This window comes from Mchenga conophoros, linkage group LG1, assembly GCF_057382185.1.
Source record: "Mchenga conophoros isolate Kocher_MC1m ecotype Shallow Benthic linkage group LG1, M_conophoros_male_GT1.1, whole genome shotgun sequence".
NCBI lineage: Eukaryota > Metazoa > Chordata > Actinopteri > Cichliformes > Cichlidae > Mchenga > Mchenga conophoros.
In genome coordinates, this window is record NC_140526.1 from 20637865 (window position 1) to 20657909 (window position 20045).

The 20045-nt window shown below is 39.4% G+C and overlaps 1 protein-coding gene across 4 annotated transcripts in view; it reads right to left on the reverse strand.

Annotated features, from left to right (window-relative positions):
- cpne7 (copine VII) overlaps positions 1-20045 on the reverse strand; it is a 36481-nt gene that overhangs the window by 7894 nt on the left and 8542 nt on the right. For 3 of the 4 annotated variants that reach the window (XM_085269743.1, XM_085269754.1, XM_085269749.1), the window contains 7 exons: positions 15802-15876; positions 11291-11374; positions 11106-11195; positions 10492-10884; positions 10140-10199; positions 9396-9529; positions 2193-2247 (listed from right to left, as the gene is read on the reverse strand). In XM_085269743.1, the coding sequence (XP_085125869.1) occupies positions 2193-2247; positions 9396-9529; positions 10140-10199; positions 10492-10884; positions 11106-11195; positions 11291-11374; positions 15802-15876 (891 nt within the window). The remainder of the gene's footprint in view (positions 1-2192; positions 2248-9395; positions 9530-10139; positions 10200-10491; positions 10885-11105; positions 11196-11290; positions 11375-15801; positions 15877-20045) is intronic. The other variant, XM_085269755.1, reaches the window with a different exon arrangement.

Genomic DNA, 20045 nt, shown 5'->3' on the forward strand with positions numbered 1-20045 from the left:
GACACGTATTGTTTTTTTAACGAGGCTTGCGTATGTCCCATAATGGTGCAGTCTATCTATGCTATTTGTATACATATCCCGAACCAATTATTCGTCACACTATACAGTAATGAGCATAAAGCATGTATTACGTGCTTAATATCTGTTTTTTTTAAAACAGGCTTTGCACCCACTCTTCTTTTAAATGTTTTTTTCCCTGCAATCCAAATGTCAGATACATTTTGTTTATCTCAAAGCTGTTTAATTGGCAAAAATAAAATCCCCCTCTCAATCCATCCTCTCACAAGAAACTGTTTTTTTTTTCCCACAGGCACCAACTGTCAGCCAGATCAGTGACAACTGACTCTTCTCCAGCTGGCTACTTTTTTTTAACGTCACTTTTGTAAATCACGTCTATAACGTGATTTACAGCCTGAAGTGAGTCACAGTGTAGAGTGTTTAACAACAGACTTTCTCACATGACGCAGCAGTACAACACCCAAGTGTAACATTAATGACATTATGTCTAATAATGCTATTAACAGCCGTCTCCCTTTTAAATGGTCCATTTGTGTGCTTCTGATTGTGCCTCTGGTTCACATATAGCTTTCAGAGACACTTAGATGGAACAAAGCATTTTTAGGCACTGGTAATATTATTAGTTTCATTTGAGCTATTCCAACCGTTGTATGACAGTCAGACATTAATATTACAATCTTAAAGAAACTGTAGTGTTCGTAACATTTTTTTTGTTCCTTTGATCGTATAAAATACTGCACTAGTTGTTGTGAATGTGCCTCTGTGGTCAGGAGATTATTTGCATGAATATGTGCCACACTCACTCCTGAGCAGTTTGCATTCAGCAGGTGGCTCTAATGGCAGTCACAATCAAGCTAAAAATCAAGGATACTTTCCGGCCACCTGGGAAGCACATAAGAGGTCACTTGGAAGAAAACAACTGGCCCAAGACCAGATGCAAATGAAGATCGTGGTTGTTTGAAAGGCAAACCAAGGAGACGTACGTGCAAAAACAATCCTAATTTCATTATTGACTAAACCTTTGGAAGTTTTTTTTCTTCTGTATTTAAGATTTAAATAACACACATTTAATCACGAGTATCAGCAGTTACAGCCAAGAAAGGCTTCATAGTAAAATGAAAAAGGTCAAAGATTTTGCAATGAAATGTGTAGAAATAATACAACTCAACTACTTGTTACTTGTTTTGTATTATTTGTGCTGTGTTAGAAAAAATTATTTATTCTTTTTTTATTCATTAATTCCCACAGCTCATACTGTATGTGATAAATCTTTAGCATTAAATTAACATCTTTAATACTTATGCATAATGCATAATAAATGGTACCGCGGTCAGAAGAGCCCTCGCACTTCTGGCACCTAGTACAGTCCCTAACCTATGAGTCCACAGATGCACTTTATGATTTATCGAATAGCTTAATTTAGAATCACCTGCGCCACCAGCGACAATAGATCAACAGGACACGGTTTAAATAAAATTGGCTCCTGTGAGGAAATCACTGCTATGGCAAATTCAGAAATTAATAGTTTGCATTATTGAGCTGCAAAGCTGAGCATGATTGAAATGATAATTATGAGTGTTTCCTACTGAAGAATAGCACATTACAATCTTACATTAAACACAGGCCCTTCTGGTCTGATAGACTATGTGAGGATGGTGTTTCGTCCGTGTGTGTCCGTGTGTGTGTGTGTGTGTGTGTGTGTGTGTGTGTGTGTGTGTGTGTGTGTGTGTGCTCACTGTTCACATGACAGACATCTCCCAGGGGCTCTATTCAGAATCACCGAGGGCTTTCGGTTCCCAAAGTCTAATTTGCTTAAACAAATGCTCTCACACTCATGAATTCTTATGTAAATTGAGGATCAACACTCTGGGGCTTCTGTGTCATTGTAACGTGATATTTTCTCGAGACAAGTGGATATTTTAAGACGAGGGGCTTATGAATAAAAATACCCTCGGTAATTAGTTTTAAATGTGAAATTTTGAATGACAAATTGTGTCCTGGAACAGGTCATGAAAATTGGCTCACGTAACGTCAAATCCCAGATTAGTGGAAAATACCTGGTTTCGGTAAGAGCACACTTCTATACAGCACACATCATTATCACTGGAAGAAGCACAGTGTTTAGAACAGAGGAGTAAAAAGGGAGAACAGAGATGCACACAAAAAATACTCACCTCATAATTCGGAGGGATTCTGGCGCCGAACCCCAAAGCTGAAAATCGCTTGTCACTGAAACGATAAGCAAATTAATCAGTTACAAATTAAAGCAACTGCATTTTAAGCTGTGGTTGCCTTTTGATTGCAATCTGGAAAATATTGATGGCTTATCCATCTGTTTGTATTTCTGAGGGCATACCTCATGCTTGTTTGCATTTTAGAACGTGTTAAAAGCTTGAATTACAATTTGAAATCTGTCCCACAGTCAGTGCAGACAGCATTTGCACCTGTTCACAGAGCTTCTAACGATTTTTAGCCTCTTCATTTTTCACTGTACCATTTAGATAGGAAGATATTACTTCAAAAGTCTGTTAAGCTGGATTCGCTGCCTCCAGTCAGAGGCCAGGGTGCACAGTTTGTATGAATAACAAGATAGTACACTCCAGATAAAGTGTATTATATTTGCCCACTACAATTTTATTTGCGTGTCTGAATTCTAAGTATGGATATCCTTTATGAAATGAAAAAGCAACGTCCTGTTCAGCTTTAAAGTAAACTTGAACCTGACCCTGAACCCCACACCTTCTCAGCTGTAGACAGCAAGTGTTTGCAGCACACTAATGGGATTCAGTGCCTGTAACTCCACTGCACAGCAATGCTGGAAAGTTACTCACAGTTACACAGTACCTGTGTGGAATATCTTCCTCTAGCATTCACTCAGACATTCAAACATGAAATGCACAACAAATGCACACTACCTACAATACAAGACATGATTTTTATATCTTCATGACATATCTTACAGCTCAGCTTTGTTCTCGTTGTCCTGTTTCCATTTTTGCTCTTTTGATTTGATCTGTTTTGAAAGCCATGGGTTTAACCAGGCGGGATAGGAGCAAAAGACACATTTGGGTTGCATTATGGAAACTGAAGGATATTGTTTTGGTCACTCACTTTCTGTTACACCCCATTAGAGCATCCTGTTCATTAGCTTTATTGAAAAAAAAACTACTGTATATGCAGTATACAAATACATACAGTAATGCCTGTAAAGTAATCTAATGTATTCCGGCAAACAAAAAGTATTTACAGTAATATTTTGGGAATTTCTGGGCATTTAGAGTAAGCACTGGAGCTGTCACGACTTGTTTTCAGTCACATCAGGGACTCTTTGCCTACAGACAGCTTTGTTCTGTTATCAGGACATTTATCGATTTCATGCCTTCATCACTGACAAGCCAACCCAGCTCCGTGCAATCGCAAACAACATCTTCAGCTCTTGGTTTGGGGTTGAACAAACATTTTGAGATCATGTCTTTTATTCATTTATTCAGGACATGGTGTGGGTGCCTCAGAGGGTGGCCAGCAAACTGCACAGTGTTAGGAAGTTGTGTTATTTGGTGCATGGACAAGTGTTGATTGGAGAGCTGTTTATCCACTTATAGTGGCTAATGTGGCTTTGAGGCAGCTTTTCAGAGCTATCAGAAGTGTTCGATTAACTCTGGTGTTTGTGGACTTACATAAACACTGGCACAGAGATGATTTTCACACTTTCAGAGGGAGCAATAACTCTTAACTGCCTGATAACTATTGAAAGAACTAACTTCGGCTTGACAAGTTTTAGTTGTACTGCAATTAGTAATAGCTGTACCAGGATTGTTATTTTACTACCACAGAAATGACTGGTTATAAGGGCCTGAGCAGTAACAGTGGGAAGGCCCCATTGTATTTGCGCCATTTGTTATTATTTATGAAGTAATGAAGCCTAAAAGTACTCAAAATTAGCACATGTGTAAAGTCTGGTGAAAAGTTACATATTTTATGGTTTCAAAATAGTTTTGCTCTATAGCGCCACCTAACACATCTTTAATGAAGTACTACCAAGACATAGTTCGAGCTACTTGAATGAAGTTTGTTACACACGAGTGGGGTCCACTCATGGAAACCCAACAGGAAGTCCACCAGGCCTTATACTTTTTTGAACTTTTGACTTTGTCCAAACAACTTCCTCTTTGGCCAGTTTAAACTTCAGATGTTGCCTATATTAAAGTGTGGCGCTTTTGATTGTTGTTGAAGGGCATGTTGGTGAATTCCAATAATTTGCCATGAAATTTTGATTGTACTATTCCTCTCAGGCTGATTGCATTCACCTTAAAACCAATGTGGTGATGCATGCCATGGTGCCATGCCTATTCTGCATGAAAGAGGAAATTGTTGTTGAAGTGCTTGGCAAGCTTGAAAAGTCAAGAAATTTGCCCCACTTCTCAAGCCTAATGACAGCTTTCTTGTTTTTTTTTTTTTGGGGGGGGGGGGGGGGGGGGGGGCTCTGATCACTGAATATGGTAAAACGGCTCCACAGCACCACCTACAACATTTCAAAAAATCATCCCCTGCACTGCATTTCATCTATCTGTCTGAAATTTGGCAGCCTCGTGCAGTGTCCTGAGATCTCTTGGAACCATAACCAAAATCCAACAGGAACTCAGCCATTTTGGATTTAAAGTGTAATTTCAGTGCAATTTATTTATTTATTTATTTTGCCATTTTCAGGCCTTTTACATTAAAAAAATCCTGCTAAAGATATTTTCAGACATGATCTTTGGTGAGTCCAATCTAAAGACCTTAGTAACATTAAATTGCAAAGCTTTTGAATTTTCGTAAAAGGTCATGTCTGTTGTGACCAGAGATGGGCAGTAGCGCGTTACTTGTAACACGTTACTGTAATCTGATTACTTTTTAAAGTAACGAGTAAAGTACGTGCGTGTGCTACGATGTAATGGGAAATTCACCGAGAAACGCGCAGATTCTTTCACTGACCGCTGCGGCACACCTGCACCAGGGCAAACCTCCGCCTACCCCACTCCTGCTTTACAGGTGAAAATAGAGCAAAAGGACCGCTAGTCTTTGACTTTATTTATTTTCTGCTGTGTTTCACTTGCATCTATTTGAAAGAGTGAGTGTAAACACAAAAAATATTTTATTTTATGTGCTGGAATGTGCAGAAAATAGGTTTAAATGTTAAACAAATTTCTTCCAGTCAGAGAATGTTGCATATAATAAAATTTTTACTTGATGCATAAAGTTAAAAGATTAAAACTGATAAAACAAGTTTTTAAAAAAAAGAGACTTTTCCATTTGATTACATTTTGTATGATGGATTATGCAGAAAAAGCAGAATTGGGCTGAAAGATCTATCGCTTTATTACCTATTCAGGTTGTAAATCGTGTTTTTAAAAAGTAACTAAGTAACTAAGTAATTAATTACTTTTGAAAATAAGTAATCAGTAAAGTAATGGGATTACTTTTTTGGGGAAGTAATCAGTAATTAGTTACTGATTACTTTTTTCAAGTAACTTGACCAACACTGGTTGTGACTCGCCAAATGTATTCGCCACAGGAAACACCAGAAACTCAGTTGTACATTGTCCAGTCTCTTCCAAACTTGACGTTTGATGGGACTCTGGAGACATCTATGTGCCTATATTACGCTGCACTTATGGCGCTGCCTAGTGGCAACAGGAAATACGCGGTGTGTGATAACTGGCAGTTCCACGCATGATATACATAAAATAGTTAATGGGTATTATGCATCTCCAAGGTACTCATTATTGTTGTTGTTACAATCTAAGGACTTTGCCATAATCTGAGACTATAATAAATTATCAGCTTGTAGTTTCAAGGCATCACTGATTATGGCTCACAAGGCAAACAGGTGCCCGTGTAACATTAATGTATTCTTATTTTTGAATACGTGTTCCAGCTAATGCGCTAAAATACTCCAGTAACAGTGCTCCACTGACATTTATAGACTTCCTGTTCAATAGATTGGGCAAGTGATACCACAGTATGAAAGCAGCTCTAATATCCCCTTCAACAATTAAATGTTTTCAACTGAAGTTAAATCCATTTTCATCGAGGAAAAAAAAACAGCCTTCCTTTCCAACTGAATACAGGCTTTACTCCCACGATTTTGACCTTTCAAACACATCGAGGCATTCTGTATCAATGCAAGATAATAGGAAAGAAAAAATGTTTTGGGTTTTGTATTGGTTTTTACCAGCTTTGCCAGTGTAAAGAAAGAGCTTTAATGAAAATATTTTAATGTGGAAGCAGTTATTCAAGCTGAGCCAATTTTGCTTTGGCGTGTATTCTGTTCCTGTTATTGTTTACATAGAAAACTGATTATCCTGGCCCCGGGACTGTTGTGATAACACAGCAAATACATTTCATGAAACTTATTAAATATGATATGACATAGGATCGGCCCAGACGAGAGAACAGAGGAGACTGGCCACAAGTCATTTTCATCATATGAATTTTGCCCAAAGTCCACGGAGGTCACAGTTTTCTCCTCTTCATCAGCACACGTGAGGAGCCACAGGGCGATGTGCCCGGTGTAATAGCCCTCTCAGCAAGGTAAACGAGCCTCTACCCACACAGACAAAAGCTAGTCACTCCAGCTCTGTAATGCACTCCTCTGCACGGACTCTAAAATCCCACATCACCTATATTCACTAAAGGCTAAAAGGTTTGCTTGCCCACATTTTACACCTCAATAACAATTCCAAGGGAAGGGCTGCCTACACTTGCAGCCGCTGTTGGCCCAGAGACATGTTTCCATGTATGATGCTGGTGTGCATCAGTGTAAACATGGATGCAATAAAGCCACAAAGATGAACTGAAAATTCACAGGCAGGATTTCAGTGTCTCCGGCGCTATCGCTTGCATGCTATAATTAGCCAGACAGTGCTCCTGATATTCAATAGGAGGATCTGCATAAATCAGGAGTTGGGGTGTTAATCCTCATCTGGCTTACTTTTGACAGATGAGAGGGTCTTTCTCCAAAACAGATAATATCACAAATTATTTTTCATTAATTAGCAAATACCTGCAAGTATCCTAAAGATATTTTTTTACACATCGATACTGTAATATTTGTGCTCTGTTGGCCAATCATTAAAAATACATGTGACTGAAGTCAAACATTATAACTACAGTACATCAGCCAGTATTTACAGTAAGAGGAATCCTCAGAGGAAAACAGGCTTCATGCTGCACCACCTCTGTCTTTACATCAGATTCTACACCATGCTGTTATTTCTCCAGCCATAATGCCTCCCACTTCTTTTTGAAGTGCCTGCTATCCTGGTGTCAGCCCCTATCTCAGCATGTGTTCGTCTGTATCAGGGTAATGAGCCTGTGCGAGCTAAGAAGGAGGACCAATCGCTGCAACAGATGCTGAGAAGAAACTGTATCAGTCAGCTATCCACAGGAGAAGCAGCCACATGCAGCTTCCTATGAGAGCAAAGAAACTATGACAGACATGTAAAACAGCACGACAGCAAGAAGCGCCACATACTCGCAGGTAGAGTTAGGCTACTACCTGTGACACGCAAGACTAAAAATATTTAGCAGCTACGCGGCAGGAAATGAAAGTTACATAAGAATGATTATGATTTGATCAACATGGCAGGAACAACATAGCACTGTATAGAAAATAATGAAATAACAGAAGGTACACACGGAGATGTCTTTAGTTTTTCGTTTTTTTGATAAAAGTTTTCTTGGCTGCACATCCATGATGACAATCTCCTGTTCCATAACATCTTAAAATGTGAACTTGCTGCCATGTTCCAGAAACCAGTCTGAGCTAATCTGAGCTTTGTGACATTGTGTTTTATCCTCAGAAGATGGGTACACTGTGGTCATAAAGGGATGGACATGGTCAGCTATAGTACTCGGGTGGTGCTCAGTTGGGACTAAGAGGCCCAAAGTGTGCTGAGAAAATATCCCCCAAACCATTACACCCCCACCAGGAGCTTGAAATGTTGGCACAAGGCAGGATGGGTCCATGCTTTCATGTTGTTTACATCAAATTCTGACTCTGCCATCTGAATGTTGCATTAAAAATAGAGACTCGTCAGACCAGGCAACATTTCTCCAGTCTTCTATTATCCAATTTTGTGCAAATTGTAGCCTCAGTTTCCTGTTCTTTGAGACACGAGTGGTACCTGGTGTCCTGTTTGAAGGGTTCCTGTTGCATTCCTATCAGCTGGAAGCACTCTGGCTATTCATCAATAAAGCATTTTCACCCAGAGAACTGCCCTTGACTGGATATTTTGGACCATTCAAATTCCAATAAATCAGTATTTTCTTAAATACTCAACAGCAACAAACATGCCAGGTTTAGAGTCACTTCCTCACTTCCCACTTCCCCATTTTAATGTTTGGTTAGAATTTCAGCAGCTTGTCTTGACCACATCTATATACTTGAATGAGGTGCTACCATGTGATTGGCTAATTAGATATTCGCATTGCCAGAACAAGTGTGCCTAAACTGGGTGCCAGTTTAGTTTACAGGGTGCTCAGGCTAAGTCCAATGGCCCGGGTTCAACTCTAACCCAAACACTTTAGTCTCACTTCATTTTATTTATTTTTCAATCTACGACGCCTGAATGGATTCGAAAGAAATCCCCATATTTGATAATTACTCTCTGTCCATCAAAATCTGATGTCTGCAAGATTTAAATGCCGGTGGCTGACAGGGTGAAAAAGGTCAGAATGTCACCTATCTCGCACACAGGCAGAGGGAAGAAAACTAATGTTTACTTTGAAATTGCCTGATGTAAAATGACCGTAAAGGAGTACATCCACAAAACTGCATAAGTGTCCTTGACTGCTGCCACCAAGACCCATCTTCAAGCCCCAGATTAGCCTCATGCATAAATAATCCCAGCAGAGGCAAAAATTTACTTGCTCTAGTTTTTCCAGGTACAAACAGTTTTCTCATCTATAAGAAGATTAAAATGTATTTACTATCGTGAACGACGGTGTTTAAGCTGCAAGTTACCGCTGACTTTTTTCTTAAAACTGCAACCCGTCTGTTAGAGAAAATTAAAAGTGCCAAATTCATTTCAATGAAGGAATAAATGCGAGGGAAAGGAGCCGGTGGTCAATAGCTCGGTTCCCATAGTGTCACAAAAAACTGGCGAGCAAAGCTATAATGACCTGCAGGGTTCTCTGCCCTTCTGTTTCAACACTGCACTGTTTCCATTACAGTCCTAATGCTGTGGATCAGATGGAGTGGCTCCTTTCACTGGCAGAGATTCCACTGAAATGGCATGTGAGGAGCACTCTGCAGCTCTGCTTCACAACAGGAGACAGTGACAGTTCCTGTAGGCCACAAAAAGCCTTTTCTGAGAAACAAAAGATTGACAAACCTGTCATAGTCTTGACAGATCTCCCCCACAGCTATCAGAGCCTTTAGGTACTCGTTGGGCTGGTAAGGGTTGATGTAGTGCAAGGAGCAGCTGTTCCTGGGGTCTCCATTGGAGGCTGTGAAGTCAATGGCAACCTGGTGGGAAGAGAAAGAAATTGCAAAGTGTGCAACATGAACAGTTCATCAGAATCAGTTAAGCTTTTCTTTTGGCACTTGACTTCCTGCAAAGACTTTTACTTGGTTGCTTGAATGCTTATTATATTCCGAGCCATTATGAGTGAGGGAGCCTGAAATAAACCTAATGGCAGTATAAATTACATGATCAGAGGTAAGAACTTGCTTCTTTTTTTTACGCCCACATAGACTGAAGCAGCATCACCTCCCATACACAGTAGATCCAAGCAGCTAGCTATTTCAACAAGGGAGGACTGCATCTACCACAGCAGTCCTCATGATTAACATGCATTGCTTCTCTGATCCAGCCAGAAAGCGAGAATGTGCACTACAGAGGGCAAACCAAAGGGCAAGAGTTACAGAACATTTGAATTTATTTCATGAAACTGCCTCCAAGAAAGCTATGTGTGCACAAACAAAAAGGTCAGGAAAGAAGGAAACATACCAAAGTCTTCATCGAGTAGCAACATGATCGGTGTGCCGAGCACAATATGTAAGTCATGAAACTAGGCTGCAGTTAACAGCATTCAGTGACAGCGAAGCGTCATTAAAGACAGTCGGTTTAATTTACCGTAAAGTGAATTTGGCATCCTCCCATGATGTAGTCTAAGAAGGAGTAGACTCTGTGAAGCTGCGAGGCAGAAAAACACAAATCTTTCAGGCAAAACCGCAGAAGTTATGATGTCACCAGGTCATTAAAGCACACCAAATCTGTTCGCTATAAAGGTAAGAAAAAAATGTTGTGCTGTATGCTGAAAATGTAGTGGAGATTAAAAATGCTCTGGAAAGTCTTCCCTTTATAAAACAATAACAGAAACAGCAGCAGTGTCTATACCGCTTTGTAAACTGAGACAATGAAACACTGACTGATTCTCTCTAGGGTGTTGCTTCTTCTGAAGCATGTTTCTGCAGGAGTTTCCTACCTTGAGGTCAGTGAGAATGACAACTCCTGAATTTTTATAGTTTCTCTTCTTCTGTTTGTACTTAGGATTCATACAGTCCCACGACACCTTGAACAAAAGCAAGTGAAAGACAAAGAACAAAAGCAACAACTTGTGGCATTTTGAACATATCAAAGCAGCCTGACATTGTTTTTTCCTTCCATGTGTGCTGGATTTCAGCAGAGAAAAATCAGAGGCACACTGGGAAAGGATAAAATTGTTACACAGCTGTCTCTCCCCTCCCCTCCGCTCTGCTCCACCTCTCCATTCACTGACCTTATTTCCACTGGAAATTTTCTGCATTTCCCTGAAACTGGCGTAGAATTCGCCAATGAAGTCATGCTTCCCCCTGGAGTCATGATCCCACACTAGGCACTGTGGCGCACACACACATACAGACATTGTTTACTACTTTTGACATACAACAACTCATTCATATATCCCAGGTATACTCATAGAAAATCCATATACAAATCAAAGTGATGTATTTTCAGTGTTCTGCCCTGTTTGCTGACCCCAGCTGAATCACGCTGGTCATGCAGTTTCTGACTCACTGACTGTGGTTTTTGCAGTCACAGTTCTAAAACGTTCCCTACCTTGAGCTTCCGGTCTTCATCGCAGCTGCACAGGGATATGAGTGACACTTTGAAGGGCTCCCACACTGGATTCAGGTTGTTTTTAATCACCTGTTAGAGAACAAGTACAATAACAACAGAAGTAAAGTGTTAGAAACACATTAAAAGCTGTCGATGAAACCGGGGTGGGAATGTGGTAAGGTTACCTCAGTTCTGTAAACAAGTTGCTCGGTTTCATCGTCATTGATTCGATAGATTTCCAAAAATGGGTCCGACTTGCTGAAGAGATCCTGCAGAAACAGAGAAGACAAAACTGACTAACCCACTAGATCTGGAGGTGAGAAACAACCAGTTTCAGGAAAGATTTTTCTTCCTTTACTTGCTGTAAATCAGAAAAGGAAAAGTCTATAAAACTAGTATTTCTCTGGTTTTCTTTTTTAGCTTTATTCATTCATGGACTCTCGCAGAGGTCAATGTCTGTTAGATCAAAAGATATGAAATATCACATTTAACAGAAAGGATTTGGTTTAATTCAATTTGCAGTCTCTTCAAGCGTTTGCTAGCGTTTACAATGAAGCTGTGACGATTTCCACCCGGGCTTGGGTGCTTATGATATCTCAGTATGCTTTTAGTATTTGTCCAGGTGATTTGTACAAATGTCTGCAGACACTAATTCATCGTTTGCTGATTGCAGGAGGAATAATTGTCAGGTAACTGTCTGCATGATTAAAGGACAGGAAGACGCAGCGTGGTGGAATTTTTGAATAAGACATCATTGAGGAAAGGGTTGATCTTTTATAAGCTTCTAAGTCATGCCATAGATTTTTCACTCAAGTATTGACATTTTCCTTCAGCAAATAGCTTGTACATGCTACGGCTGAAGTTCATTAGCAAAGTATTTGCGCTTTCCTTTGCGTGTTGCAACTTGCGCAAAGTGCATTTTAAACAGCCCCGGCGATCGGCTGTAATGAACACGATGAATTCAGATCAACTCACTAGTGTTTGTGTCCATTTTCAGTGTTAGTAAATGCCCCAATTAACTGAAAACACGTGGAACATTTTGCATCTTTTATAGTTATTTGTGGTAGCCTTGAATCATCCCCTGAGTCTCAAGTTCAGGCGTCTGAGAGCAGAGGCAACACTGATTATTGAGGTCAATTGATTCTTCTGGGAGGAAAACAAATAATTACTGTGTGTGCGTCTGCGTGTCTGTGTCGTTCTGTGTGCCTGTGTCGGCTGAGTGGGTGAGGGGGAGTTTTGTGTACAGCGAATGAGACGGTTAAAGATGCATTTCCCGCTACATTAGCCAGATACATCTCCTGAGGGATAGGAGCAAAAAAAAAAAAAAAAAGAGCTGTAAGATCCTTACTTTGTTGCCATGACAACCACTAGCCAGTGGCATCAGTAGCATGGACTCATGAGGCAAACATGTCAAAATTCAATTTCAGGTTCACAATAACTGTAATGTTTATCATTAGCAGTTACCACCATCTATCATGCCTCCTAATTAATCCTTCTGCTCAGCAACGTGAACGGGCTTACATTCAGTATTTACAGCAGGTTGAGGGGATGCAACTGATGAGCAGCTCATTAGAAAGAGTCATGCTTCAGTCATCATCTGTTGTCCTTGTTAGATAATTTGCTATATGCAAGCTGCCTGTCACAGCTAATTTATTTTGTTAAAAAACTACTTAAGAAGACATCCTGTCACTTGTAGCAGGAGGGCACTAAGACCCAGGCACAATTCAGGGGCCCAAGGTGAGAGCACCTGACCCTTTGAGAGGCTCATTAGGTGGGTTAGTTTTATTCCTGCTGTTTTACCTTTATTAGCTTGTTTCAGCTGGGATTATTTTACCGTAGGGATGTATGTGTAACCTGGGGTGCTGGGGCGTGAATGTAATAATAATTAGTATATAAGTAGTTTCGTTTTTTTGAACTTTCATCACGATCCTGGACCAGTGGTAGTCTCAAGGTGCAGTGAAGGTTGCCCAAAGTGTTCACTTTTAATCATTTTATTTCTCGTTCTTGGTAAACTCTAGCGCAGTGCTAATAAACAGCTTCTATTTGTATTTAGTGCTGTGGCTCCTACTGTGGGAGGTTATTGTTTTCTGTTAATATTTTATGTTTATGGTGGTACTGGTATTACTTTAGGTATTTTATGCTGGAAGTTGTGGGTTTACTTTGAGTGGAGTGTGGGTCATTCAGTCCAAGTACACTCCCAGCGTATCAGTTTGCTGATTGTCACACCAACATAGCGAGACTCCTTAACTTCTGACGTTTTGTTTTTTTTTATAGGCTTGATTATACGAGCTGTAGTTACCCAGCTTGAAATAAAAACCTTTGTTACAGCATCTTGACCCATACTGATTGTTGGTTTTCTTATTGAGTCTCAACAGTGCAATTTATTCAAGTGCTCCACACTGATAAGCTGTGATAAGTTTATGGAAGTTTAAAAATCAGGGCATTCATGAGGTTCTTTTGGAGGATGCCCAGAATCTGTTTGTAGTGCCTGCATAACCTACAATATGTTGGATTACATGTGGTTAGGGACATGACTCCACATGTAAATATAAATATTACAAGTTTGCTTCTGCCACAGTTTTTGCTCTTGCCTTTCTGTGTTCACTGTTTTTCTCCTGTCATCCCAGCTGGTAGCTGTACATAGCTGCCCATCCCTGAGCCTGGTCTCTTCCTGCTAATAGCAGGAAGGGGTTTTCTTTCCAATATTTGCTTTGCAATCTTTACAGTTGCGAAGAAAATGGTTAAATGTATACATTGTGCTGATTGGGGTATCTACAGTTTCATGAATGGGAAAATTGTCTTATTAATATAAAGAAGGTTTCCAGTCGTAACTTCTTTTCTTTTTTTCTATCTAATAAAAAACACCACAATTTCAAAATAGACAACACCTCTCCTGCAGCTCTACATTGAGCATCCCCAATGAGTATCACTTAAAAAAAACATCTCTCGGGTGAAAGCCTTGAACCTATTGCACCACAACAACACTATCCTGATCTGCTCTGAAGACAGCTGGCACCGACCAAAGTCTCCATTCTCGTTCTGTCTCTGACTTGAATTACAATATGCTGAAAACTTGCTATGGATTTTTGGTTTCCACTCATGCCAACGACAGCCTGCCTACCCCAGCTTTAACACAAATATCTGCAACATTATCTCCTCCCATCTGAGCAGAGGACACTGAAGAAATGCAATTTTTTTTTAGAGATGCCAGCACTGTTCAGAGGCATGTTTTGAAAATGATGGAAAATTTCTTACAACCAGCTTGTCTCTTATATCCAAACCAAGTTATGCCCACAATCCTAAAAAATTAAGCTTATATGTAACTTCAACAAGAAAAATCTGTGATCTTTTGTCTGCTTTCCTGAGTGCTCCCCTTTCCCATCCTGTCAACATCATGAGTGTAGTCAAGGGTTGTCAAACATAGGGCCCCAGGGCCAGAATCGGCCCCATAAAGACTCTAATCAGGCCCACTGGAAAATGTGAAGCAAGATGTATTGTTGGGATTTTTAACTGTATTCTTAAAAGTTTTGCAGCTTCTCTGCTGATAAAGATCTCCCCTTATCTACACCAAAGTAAATGATAAAGTGGGCTTTACGTGGCCCACAGTGTAAAATGAGTTTTACATCCCAATCCGCCATCTCTCCATCTCCACCTCACACTGGTCACTGCATCCAAGCATGTCTGTCTTCATCTTTGTCTTCACCACCATCAGCATCCAGACTCCACTGGGTCCTGTCCTATCACTGCTGGGACTACTTTCTATGATGTTTCCTCAGAGTCTAATCACCAAATAGGTTATTAATTGACTTCTGTATCTTAATAAATGATGTTCAGTTCTTTCAAAAGGTGTCTCCTTGCTAACATACAATGGGTTATTTTTGGAACCAAAATTAAATTGTCTTTGCTCCTAAATAAAATCAGTATCTAATCACAGTCTATATTGTTTGTTCAGAGCAAATGAACACTTTTGCATCTGAGTGGCAAGTGACTGCACATCATTTCTCTAAAAGTAAGTAATTTATTTGGGTTAGAGTGGTTTCTCCAGCATTTCAACAGAAACTGGAGACTTGGGGCAGCCATTACGAGGAGGAGAAAATGGACTTCACAACAAGGATTTATTTTTATTATTTTGTACTCCATGTGTTGGAGTCGGGTTCAATTTCACTGTCAGTGTGGCGGTAAAATTCAGAGTGGAATTCCAAAAATAAATGCACATGCTGTAGAAAATTTGAATTTTTTTCCAAATAGAGCTGGAAATCAAAGGGCAACCTATGAGTCTTGAGTCCCGAGGCTCGTTCCTGAAAACATGGTGTGACTACAGATCATCAGAGTTGTAACTGGATGTAAACTCCCGCTCTCTTTTTGATTGAAACATGCCTTCAGCAAAGTCTGACAGCATGAGTCCGGGAGAAGCTAAGGTCAGTGATATGCAGCTTTAAAGTAGATCAACATTTAATAACACAAATAATTCTGAATACTAATATAATTTGTATATAACAGCATGATTTTTTTTTGAGAAAATATTCCCTTCTGTGAGCATAAATTTAATGCCATTGAATTACTGTGGATGGATTTCTTAGCCTATACAGTATCATGACAGGAGGATTCTCATATTACTCACCATCTAATGCTTCTAAACCGCGTCTAATAAAACAACTGTGTTGGTGTTTCAATCAAAAACGTGTACTCCTCTCACCTTATCATCGAGCTTCTTGGCACAGAAGGAGAGTTCCACATATCCGTTGTTGCCAGAAATTTCCTCAGCGTGCACCTAGAAGGAAAAAGAATTTGGCAGTGATGTTTTTGTGTTTGCATTTCTATTATTACTGTTAAAAGAAATGTGACTTAAGACTGTGATATATATTTCCAAAACACGACCTTAAAGCTCGCAAACATGACTGTCGTGATTCAAGCTCCAGAATATCAATACAATATCATTTGTCAGCATTTATAACAAACTATCGCCAATAATTAGTGGCTCCATTTTTTTTTATTGCATTAGCTACTGGAGTGAATCGTGCTTTTATTTCAGTGTCCTTGAGCAAGACACCGAAGCTCAAAATCCTCCTGATGAGTAATTTTATGAAAGCTCTCTGTCATCACTGTGTGAATGTGCATAAATGTGGGAACGGGCAGACACATTGTGAGGCTCTTTGGAAAAGAGATTTTTAAAAGCTACGTAAATGCTATCCATAAAGGATAAAAGAGACGTTTACGTCAATGCAAAGTTAAACAGACAAATCCACAAATTACACGGCAAATGAAATTCCACTCTTGTAAAACTTAAATGCCCCTGTGTGACTCAAATATCTATCATCAGTTATAATGAGTATTTGTACTGTTTTGATTTTCTATTGCAAATGAAAGTGATTTTAGAGTGAAGTCCTGTAAAACGTTTAACCAGTAGGTGAAAAGAAGAATGAGTGAGTAAAAATGCAAGAAGAAAAAACATCAGAAAAATACTCCAAAGTTAGTCATCACTTAACTACAGCACTGTACAAGAGTGCAGAGCCACCCCTCATTTCTTTATTGTTTGCTAGGAAAATGAGAAGTGCCATCATTTATTGAAACACGTGCAAACAGATGTGGATATTTGGTATGAGCACCACTTATCCTTTGACGTAGTCTGAACTTTCTTAGGCAAGCTTTCCTTTCATTCCTTTAAGTAGTCTTCAGGAATAGTTCTCCGGGCTTCTTAAATGATAGTCAAAGCTCTACTTTATAAATTTTGTTCTGTTTTCTGTCACAATGATCGCACACTCCTTTAGTAATTTCTGTGGAGCTCTGGGGAGATAAATTCTTGACTGATAATTTACCCATGTCATCTTTACTGGTTGTGTGTTTGGGATGGTATTGCATGATGAAATCCAGAATCTATCCAAATCTGCCGGCACTTTTCCATCAACTTTGAAAAGATCTCAAACACCACCTAGTGAAATGCAGCCCAAACCGTGACAGAGCCTCCGCCGTGTTTTAAAGATGGCTGCAGACACTCACTGTTGTACCTCTCTCCTGAACTTCTCCATACATACTGATAATGGTTTGAAACAAAAAATTCAAATTTGGATTCATTACTCCATCAGATCTGTTGCCACTGATTTTCAATCCAATTCTTGTGTAAGTTTCATACCTCAGCCTTTGCTCCCTGTTTCCCTTCTTTAAGAATGGCTTCTTGACAGCCACCGATCCACAGAGACCATTTCTGATGAAGCTTCAGTGAAAAGCAGATGGATCACCTGAAGGGCCAGATGCATCTCTCAGGTCTTTGGAAGGACCAGACTGGAAGGTTCATCTGCTGTAGATCTTTTTTTTTTTAGACCCAAAACCTTTGATTTTGACTCCCACATGTCCAGTTTCCTTAAATCTTTTAAGGAGAAACTGCTGATGATTACAAGATATGCCAAGTTGTCTGTGTTAACCTGAGCAATGACCTTACTAGTGCAAAAATACTATTTTGTGCCTGTCAAACTTTATTATCTTTGACATTTTTAGTTGATTAACCCTTGTGTGGTGTTCGTATTTTTGTTACTCAGCCACTGTTCATGGGTCTGGTGGACCCGCTAGAGTTTTGGCTTTCCAAATTAACACTATCAAACAATTTTATGTTAAATTACTCAACAGATGTTTACTTCATCCCAATTACAAGACATATGAACAGCAAACATGGTTAATTTTTTCCCTTTACCTTTGTTAGATCACATTTATGAATTAATGTGCTTCTCGTTTTTCTTTTATATAAAATGTTATAAATAAATCAGTTATAATCAAGTGGAGTGAGTGGAAAGACACAACACATTTACACGTGAAAAAATAATTAATTGTTTAATTTTTCTTTTGAAAAAAACTGAACACGGGTCTCACAGACCCGAACACCATACAAGGGTTAAGTTACAGAAATAGAAACATTTCTTTGACTAAATGTGTTTTTGTGACAGGCTACAAGTTAAAAATGGTTGGGTTCTTTTAGCTGTCTGTTATGTGTAGACAAAATATTGGTTAATCCCTTGAGTTAATCTTTTTTTGCACTTGAAAGATACAGGTCAGTGTTTATGGCTCAACAAACAAAAACAGTCCTCTGAAAATAGTTAGGTTGAACTAAAAACCAGTGGAAAAGCAGCCTCCAAAGAGAAATTGTGAAAGACCTTCAGAAAACCTGGGAAATGATTCCTCAAGACTACGTACTAACAAGAAACTCTGACTCCCTGGAAGCAAAATATAATAAAATGACTGGCTTGTAGTATAAATGATCTCTACTTTCTTTCAGAATACTCCAAAGCTAGTCTTTACTGATTTGTTTCTTATTTATTTGAAATCCTTCGAATGTTGCTACATTGTTCTACAGTGCCTACATATTTTATACTCTGTAAATGACACCTTACATTTGTAAAAAAATTACACGGTAAATGCAAATTACAGGTTGCAGTCTACCTGCTTGCTTGTAACAGTAATATTTCTGTGCACATGCATATGCACATAATTCTATGTTTTTTATTGTAAAAACAAATAGTTGAAGCTCGTTGTGATCATTAGCATTTTTTCTTGGAGTGGCTTTTACTTGGTGTAGGATTAAACCAGGGCGTGGAGAGACACCTTAGCTAGAAGCTTACTGATGTGTCAGGTTATCACCTCAACTTGTGAATTTACATTGTTATAGATGTAAACGTTACCACAACAAAACAGTAAAGTTGTGCTAGTTATCAGATTTTTTTCCACTTTCCACGTTTGTTTAGAGAGGAAGAAGTTCAGCTTGTAAGAAACACAGTGCACCTTCTGCTGCTCCCATTGTGCTGTCTGTCCACCTCACAGAACACAAGGCTTTGCTTTCTGCTTCTGTGTTAAACTGGCAGCAACATTTTATCAAATTGCCAGAACTGTGGCTCTAAAGTAAGCATGCCCAGGGCTAGACAACGCTTGTGATGACAGGGAAGGAAAGGCTTCATTTTTTATTTTTTTATCACCCAGTTTGTCCTGACAAGAACAACTAGCATGTAAAATCTTTGTAAAAATGTAGGCAGGTGTGCTCTTTCCATCTTTGCCAGGGCAGCAGATTAAGTAGTATAGCGTGAGTAGATTGTGATCTATTTTAATAGCTGTTTAAGGATTATAGTATTAAAGTTAGAATGAGGATTTGCCTGTGGCTACAGACATTTTCACACCCAAAAGAGTTGAGCCTGAGACCCTAAATGTCTGAAGCAGTCGGATGCGACATTAAGCAGCCTTTACCAGCCAGCTGTCTTTACAACTGTTAAGTCCAGTTGCACTGATAAAGGCTTTCAGCTGAAACACACCTGCTCTGCCCTTTAATAAACATTAAGAAGTATGTTTGTTCAAAAGTGCAGAAGATATGTGAGAAGAGTGCACAAAAAGAAGAGTGCACTAATTGCCTGGTGAATTCACACCTCCAGGAAGCAGGACACATGACAGCATGGGGTAGCACTCACGTGGGAAAGGGCAACTTCAGACGTTGCCCCAACATGATTCCCTGCACATTTTCTGGGAGTCATGCTTGAAAACAGCTTCTGTCTCACGCTTGAAGATATGGTTTTTGCTGCTTGTTATACATAAGGCAATAATACAGTGAGCACAGAAAGGAGCAGGCTCATGCTTTTGCAAAAGCAATGAAAATATATTTGTTTGGTAAAGAATAGAGCAGGCTGTATAGCAGCAGCAAGCTGTCTGCACATTAATGGGCACACTGCAAACAGTAGATGCTAACAGGCATTTTTGGTGTGGATCTACTGAGCTCACTACCTAACTATATGGCAAAAGTATACTTTCTCAGTTCATTCTCTTACTTATCTTAACGTTGTCTGAGGTGAGATCCACGGGGTCTGACTTTGAATTTAACTAGTAATTATGTAACCTCAAATACCTGGTGCGTTACCTAATCCTGGTCCCATGGGTTTGATAATGCATCATGTCAATGGGGGTGTAGAAGTA